The sequence below is a fragment of the Staurois parvus genome, unplaced genomic scaffold (genome assembly GCF_062004578.1).
Source record: "Staurois parvus isolate SC_StPar_1 unplaced genomic scaffold, SC_StPar_1.0 ptg000155l, whole genome shotgun sequence".
Taxonomy (NCBI): domain Eukaryota; kingdom Metazoa; phylum Chordata; class Amphibia; order Anura; family Ranidae; genus Staurois; species Staurois parvus.
Window position 1 is genome coordinate 12416388 of NW_028317951.1, and position 8291 is coordinate 12424678.

General features: G+C 45.8%; 1 protein-coding gene across 1 annotated transcript in view; it reads left to right on the top strand.

The window, feature by feature from the left end:
- SERPINI1 (serpin family I member 1) overlaps nt 1–6394 on the top strand; it is a 91092-nt gene extending 84698 nt beyond the window's left edge. The window contains exon 9 of the mRNA XM_089675464.1: nt 5614–6394. Coding sequence (XP_089531590.1) covers nt 5614–5690 — 77 coding nt within the window. The 3' untranslated portion in view covers nt 5691–6394. The remainder of the gene's footprint in view (nt 1–5613) is intronic.
- The last annotated feature ends 1897 nt before the right edge of the window (nt 6395–8291 follow it).

Below are 8291 nucleotides of genomic sequence, written 5' to 3' on the forward strand. Positions count from 1 at the left end.
TGCCCGCAGTCTTGCCAGACGACTCGGTGCCCGCAGTTCCGCCAGTTGACTCGATGCCCGCTGTTCCGCCAGTTGACTCGGTGCCCACTGTCGTGCCTGGTGACTCGGTGCCCGCCGCTTCGTCTGGGGGCCCGAGACCTGTTGCTCCGCCTGAGGGCCCGAGACCTGTCGCTCCATCTGGGGGTCCGGCGCCCGCCGCTCCGCCTGAGGGCCCGAGACCTGTAGCTCCGCCTGGGGGTCCGGCGCCCGCCGCTCCGCCTGGGGGCCCGATGCCTGTCGCCCCGCCTGGGGGCCCGATGCCTGTCGCCCCGCCTGGGGGCCCGATGCCTGTCGCCCCGCCTGGGGGCCCGATGCATGTCGCCCCGCCTAGGGGCCCGATGCCTGTCGCCCCTCCTGGGGGCCCGGCACCCGCCGCTCCGCCTGGGGGCCCGATGCCGGTCGCCCCACCCGGGGGCCCGGTGCCTGCTGCTCCGCCCGGGGGCCCGGTGCCTGCTGCTCCGCCCGGGGGCCCAGTGCCTGCTGCTCCGCCCGGGGGCCCGGTGCCTGCTGCTCCGCCCGGGGGCCCGGTGCCTGCTGCTCCGCCCGGTGACCCGCTGCCTGCTGCTTCGCCCGGTAATCCGATGTGCCTCTGCCCGGAGTCCAGCCCGATGTGCCTCTGCCCGGAGTCCAGCCCGATGTGCCTCTGCCCGGAGTCCAGCCCGATGTGCCTCTGCCCGGAGTCCAGCCCGATGTGCCTCTGCCCGGAGTCCAGCCCGATGTGCCTCTGCCCGGAGTCCAGCCCGATGTGCCTCTGCCCGGAGTCCAGCCCGATGTGCCTCTGCCCGGAGTCCAGCCCGATGTGCCTCTGCCCGGAGTCCAGCCCGATGTGCCTCTGCCCGGAGTCCAGCCCGATGTGCCTCTGCCCGGAGTCCAGCCCGATGTGCCTCTGCCCGGAGTCCAGCCCGATGTGCCTCTGCCCGGAGTCCAGCCCGATGTGCCTCTGCCCGGTGTGCCTCTGCCCGGTGTGCCTCTGCCCGGAGTCCAGCCCGGTGTGCCTCTGCCCGGAGTCCAGCCCGGTGTGCCTCTGCCCGGAGTCCAGCCCGATGTGCCTCTGCCCGGAGTCCTGCCCGGTGTGCCAGTCTTTGATATCCCGCCAGTTACCAGACCCGGGCGGTGGAACATTTTTCCTAGCTAGGACTGTTTGGAGCGTCCTGAGGCCGCTCCTTGAGGGGGGGATACTGTCAGGAATGGACTGGCCAGCAATGGTGGGACTCACCTGCCTTTTGATCTGCAGTACCAGGGCTGGCCAGCGGATGCTCCCAGCAATCAGAGACTCAACTTTGCAGCCAGCTAACACCTGGAACTGATTATGCTGGGGTATTTAAGGGATGGCCAGACCCACAGACTCTGCCTTGGTGTTGTGTTTGTCCTGGGCCCTGTATCCTGTTTCTGTCCTGCATCCTGTTTCTGAACCGCTGCTGACTTCTCCTGTTCTGATCCCTGGCTTGTGACCCTGACCATCCCTCTGCCTGACCCTCTGTACTACGCTGCTTGCTACCTGCTGAACCTGGCCTGTGACCCCGACCAATCTCCGCTTGCTCCCCCTGTACCTACCTGCCCTATTGATATTGACCCGGCCTGCCTGACGACGCTTGCTTGTATGTACTGTTATCTGTGGGTGGTTGGTTTGGTTTGGTTGCACTGTATTATGTTTTAGTATTGCACTGCGTTTATGTTTGTATTGTTAGTGTTAATAAATTATATTGTTTATAACATACCTGAGGTCTGCGTTTCCCTGCGTCAGCCACACACCTCTGGTCACACCTGGGAGCCCTGACAGTAATTCTCACCGCCAACAGGCTATAAAGAATCAATTTAATCGATTTCTTAGACATATCAGCGGGCAATAAATGAAATAGAGCTATTTCAGGGAGTCGACAAATATTAACCCCCGTTACCGAATAAAGGAAATTAAATAAACTGATCCAAAACCTACTCACCACAGGGCATTTCCACCATATGTGGAGCATAGTACCCTCTTGTCCACAATGTCGAAAACAGCTGGTTGACACAGAAGGGTACATTTTAGCAAGATCTGTAGGGACCAGATACCACTGAAGAAGTGTTTTGTAGTTAGATTCAATGAGTGTGTATTTATTTTTTTTAATAACAAATATGTTTTACTTACCTGCTCTGTGCAATGGTTTTGCACAGAGCAGCCTGCATCCTCCTCTTCTCGGGTCCCCTGCCAGCGCTCCTGGCCCCTCCCTCCTGCTGAGTGCCCCCAGGGTGCACCACTGGATGCTTGTTCCCGAGCCGCGGCTCTGTGTGTCCATTCACTCACACACAGCCATGAGTCGGCCCCGTCCCCTCCTTCTCCTGATTCGTTCACTGGCTGCTGCCTCAGCCAATCAGGAGTGAGAGTCCCTGGAGAGCCGAGGCTCTTGTGGACATCCCTGGACTGAGGGGGGGGGGTAAATATTGTGCGGGGGGATGCTGCAGCACACAGGTTTTTTACCTTCTGGGGGGGGGAGGGGGGCTGCAGCACACAGAAAGTTTTTTTTACCTTCATGCATAGAATGCCGGAAGGTAAAAAACCTTGAGCCTTTAGAACCACTTTAGATGGTATGATTACCACTGTGCATTTACCTGTTTTGAGGTGCATTCATTTTAATGTTTATGAAATCTGTGCATCCTGGAGCAGATTATATACTCTGATCATGTGTAAGAGCATCTACATTTTAATGGGAAAATGGAGCTGGAATTTACACTAATAAAAAGGTATAAAAAGAGATATTTCTGCTGATAAAGCTGAACTCTAGCTTTGGCACAATGTCCCCAATTCCCAACAAGTATTTTGTTTAGTATACATACAGTTTTTTGTTGTTCTGGCTTCTTATCTATGGTCACATAACAGGGTCCTCTCCCTCCACTGTCTTATGGTGGTGGGCATTCCTTACTAATGTACAGAATGATGCTCAGGTAATAATGTGTAAGGCAACCCATACATTGATCCTTTTTTTTTTTTTTTTTTTTTGCTCAGCCAGCAGGTTGAACAAAAAAAAAAATGATTCAGTTCCCCTATTCACACACTGGATGATGATGGGGCAATCTTCCTGCTGTGGTATTGTATTCTGATAGGGGGGGGCCTTCCCCACTATCCGAATACAATGATCAGTGTTCGCAGCTATAGGCAGCACAACTGATCATTCAAGAAAAACCTGATCTCAAACCTGGGAACAGACGTGCCTGGGAGAGATGGAAGGAAATACACATATATGGAGGACAAAGTCTGAAAGGAGCCAAGAGACCCCCTAGTGGGAAGAGGGATAACTCCATCCATCCATCCATACTGAGGAAAAGGATCTCTTGATAACGGCGAGACCCCCTGCTGGAAAAAAGGAAAAAAACTTCATCCATCCGTCCATCCATCTATCTAGGATACAGGGATTCATCCATATGTCCAAATCTGGGCCCACTTAAAGGGACACAAGCTTATATGACCTCACTTAATGGTTTGGTCATATACATCAGGTGAGAGCACAACTGGTGAAGGAGCACAGCATATATATTTAAATTTGGCGGACTATATTTTATTTATTTATTTTTTAATATATTATAGAAGACACTATAAGATCACAGATTGTTTTGAGGATTTTTTTCTGAGGACTTGATATGTGAAGATATGTATGCAGCAATAGCGTGAATATCACGTTATGGAAATCTATTAAGGACTCATTATATGGTTTTGCACTTATTGATTTGTGTATATTGCTAGTGGAGCGCGACACATATTGATTTTTAACCTGACAGGCTGGTTGTATACAAGTCAATCAATTGATTGTACACAAGTCAATCAGCCTGCCCATACCTGGATCGAAATTCATCCAGTCCCTGTTGAACTGGCCGATCCATGGCAGGTTTTAGTTCTGTGCAGCAGTACTGTGAATCCAGGCCAGCATGACGATGCACCCTAAGGGGTGTATCCATTCCGGTTTGGGCTGACAGAAAATGGAATGAAACAACACTGGGTGTCCTTTACCCTAGGTATTCAGCAGCAGCCAGAAGGGTGGGGAGTCTTAAAGTGATACTAAAGGCTCACTTTATTTTTTTTTTATTCTTACCTTTTCTGTGTAATGGTATTAAATAGCGTATTATTAAAGTGGTCTCATACCTCCTCTTCTGGTTTCCCTCCGCTTCTCCTCTGCTCTGTGTGACCCCATAGCAGGCCACTTGCTGCGTGGGCACAGATGCGAGTACACTCCAGAGCATCCCTAGACACACAGAGTGTGGCACCCAAATGGAAGCCATGGATTTCTTCCATAATGTGCTACAAAATCATCAACACATATGTTCATAGCCATACAGCCTCAGATTTCCATTTATAAGTAAGGCCGTATGTGCAATAAAATTTAAACCCTCTTTTTGTTACACATCATTATGGTTCACATCACTCCCAGCACAATACTTTTTTAAAGGAACTCCAAGCAAACAGCTAACTAGATGTTTGTGAAATTCTGTTCAGTCTGCTCAGTAAGGTAAGTAATACAGCTCGGTCTGTGACCCACCTTGCAGACTGAAGAGTGTAGGAGCAGTACATTCTAAGTTTTGAGCTGACAGTACTGTGTAATGCAGTAGAGCCAACTCATTCCTTCTCCCTATCTGTGTGCTGCAGTGTAGGAGATTAATCAAAGTCAACATAAAAAAATATTCAGTTTCTTAGAAAAATGTTATTTAATACAATTTAAGGTTGGTTTTTTTCCCATAAATATCTGTCTGGATTAACTGATTTTATCTGGGATACAGCTCTTAATTTTAAAAATTACTATTACAAGTAAGAGTTCTTACAGGAGAAGAGGTGAAGGAGAGACCGATCACAGACACCGTAGAGGTGACTTATCCAAAACAGTATACGGTCACCCTTATCTATAGTTCTGGTACTATTGTATCCACTAATACTGTGAGGTAGTATTTAGACAGCATCAAAAGGTCAAGCAGATGTTTTATGAGGTAGAGTTGCATCTTCTAGAAAATAATAGCTGCATGATCAGTAAATAGGAGCAGAACAGCTAAATGGTATTGAACACCAGTGGAGAAATAGGCTGCCTGCACATAAAGGGTTTACTGTATATACTAAAACTGAAGTGTGCAAAATCTGGCGCAGCTCTACATAGAAACCAATCAGCTTCCAGGTTTTATTGTCAAAGCTCAATTGAACAAGTTGAAGTTAGAAGCTTATTGGCTACCATGCACAGCTGCACCAGGTCCGGAATGCACCAGTCTTAGTAAATCTGCCCCAAGGTGTATTATCAGTAAGCAATGGTCATCATAAATGCTTGTGGGGTGGGGGAGTACTTTTTCCATTTTGAATGGAGTTTCTTGTTAACATCGCTAGCACATCTGTTCTTCAATGTACTGCTTAATACATCATCCCTAGGGCACCTTTGTTTCGTGCTGCCTACTTCATCCCATCCACACTCCAAGTGAACATGCAATGCTTTCAAATAACGTCCTTTCCTGAAGCAGTTTTGCATGTTTATCACCGCTTCCCAGCTTCTGCTTGACACATTTTTATAAATTGAAATAAGGCATGCCCTACAAATCCATTGTAATCTGTTTTTGCTTCTATTTTAGGCTGTGTGTTGTTTATGGGAAGAGTCATGCATCCAGAGGCATTGAATTCTGGAGGCCACGATTCTGAAGAGCTTTAGTACTTTCTGTACACATTTAGGAAATAATATATAAGCACATTGTTTCCTAATAATATCATTGATGTTTGTTGTATAATTTGTTCTTTTCTTTTTTCATGTTTAAACTTCTTTCAGGATTTTGTGTTTTACACGGTAAGTGAACTACCAGTGGGGCTTCCGTTATTTTTGAAATGGAGAATCAGGAGATCTGCTAGTTTTTTACAGGCTGTACCGTGCAGTAATCCAGTTGTAGGACCTTGGCATTACTATTTCTGCTAGTCTGTGTGCTCATTTATAACCTTTAGCACAAACAAAAATGTGGGTCTTGGCAGCTCATCAGATTGGAAGAGAGGTTTTTTTCTTCTAGTGTAGCTTAGAAAATGAAGTATTAGCTGCCATGAGCAAAACAGTTTGTATTCAAGAGTTGTTGAGTCCAAGTCATTTCAGTTGCAGATTCCTGGTGAAAACAATGGAATGGTCCTGAGGATACATATGCACACGGAAGCCCTTCATATAGGCATATCGCCTACAGTATTACATTTAATGTGTTCTGTGGATCTTGTGACTGCCTGCCAAATAAAATTGTATACATGTGAAAATATATTTTTAATTTGGAGCATCTGTGTATGATATCTGATTTATTATATGTCAAAGTCGGGGGTCAAGTGAGTGCAATATTTGTTGTGTTTTGTTGTGTTATAAAGTTGTTGTTTTGGAAATATTAAGATTGTTGTAGTTTCGTTATTTCATTACATGTTCACCACTGAAAACTTGCTTTTTTCAATGAAGAGAAAAACCGATATTCCAAAAATTTTGGTTAGGCTTCAAACTCCTGTCCTTTGTTTATTTATTTGCTGTATGTTCCATAGAAATAACAGAACATAAGCGTATAGCTTTCTAAACAAAATAGAAATCCCCAAGACTGTTGTCACAAGAACAAGTGTCTTTTCCTATTGGAAGATCAGGAAGATCATTCTTCACCCCGTTCGTTTGCCAATTTTAAAAGTTTGAATTGGAAATCACGCCCACTCCTGTAACAATGGTGACCAAGAAAAATAGACAGGGTAAATAGAGACTACAATAAAAAAAAGGGGGGTTTAATACCACACTCTTTCCAAAACTAAGGGGAAAAAAAGATTTTGGCTTCACATACACGTTAATCCATTTAGAAGGATTTGTGACACTCTAACCAAGTTTTACTTACCCAAGCAAATATATGTTATGGCATGTTCCTTCAGGTACCAAAATAACATTTTGGCACTGTAGATTTTCCAAAGGCATCTTCTAAAGTCTCTGCTTGGAAGAATACACAGCTGTACTTGTACTAAAAACCCTCAAAGTGATTCTGAAGACTTTTTTTTTTTTTACGAATAAATAACAAACATGTTATACTTACCTGCTGTGTGCAGTGGTTCTGCATAAAGTTGCCTGGATCCTCCTCTTCACGGGTCTCATGCAGGCTCTCCTGGCCCTCCCTCCTGTCCGATGCTCCCACAGCAAGCAGCTTGCTATGGGGACACCCATTGCTCCTTGTGTCGCTTCACACATGGAGCTGCGGTGGGGCCCTGCCCCCTCTCTCTTCTCATTGGCTCACTGCCTGTGATTGACAGCAGCAGGACAGTGGGAGCAAATGGCTCTTCCTTCTGTCTCGGCCAATGAGAACAGGGAGTCCCAGGATAGTCGAGACTTCAGTGCACATCGCTGGATTGACAGGGGGCTTAGGTGAGTAATGGGGGGGGGGGGTGGAATCCTGCACACAGAAGCCTTGAGCCTGCAGAACCACTTTAAAATCTGCTGAGACTTTTTCATATTTTACCTTCACATCCCCTTTTGAGCTGTGTTCAGCTTTAGGTATGCACACCGATATATTCTTTATTTGCAATGGTTGTAAAATATATAGTAAACCAGCACAGAATGTAATAATCATGTAAAATATGGGTCCATGATGCTGTTTATACAGTAACTACTTGCTGTCTGGGGCATTTTTAAAAAAATCTTTCTTATGTTAAAATCTGCAGTTTCTGCTAGACAGTTACTTGGAACCCCCAAACATTATATTTTTTTTTTTAAGCAGAGGCCCTGTAGAATAAAATGGTGGCTGTTGAAAATTTTTCTGTCACACAGTATTTGCACAGCTGTTTATCAAATGCAAATTTTCAGTATTCAGTAAAATGTAATACCCAATATTTTTTGTTTTTTTAATACATATATATATATATATATATATATACACATACGTACACTTTGCCCTGAATAAATAGATACCTAATATGTCGAGACTCAAAATTCCACGCTTCCAAGAAATGGCGACATAAATGGTTTGTAGGTGAACCTTTAAAAGCTCCTACAGGTTATCAGTGTACAGTTATGGCCCTGGAATTTTTTCCTACACTCTAACATTCACAGTGATATCTTAAATGTATGGTGCAACCACTGTTTACATACACATGTAGATCCAACACACACGTTTATGTATGTGTGCGCAGGAATGGTCATGCTTTAAAAAATTTTTAAACTTTTTTTTTTAATTTATCTTTATTGCTATCATAAGTGGGCTAATATGTTTCCTCTGTGATAGCTTTGAGCAGTGATAGCTCCTCTTTATGGATACATCAGAGGTCT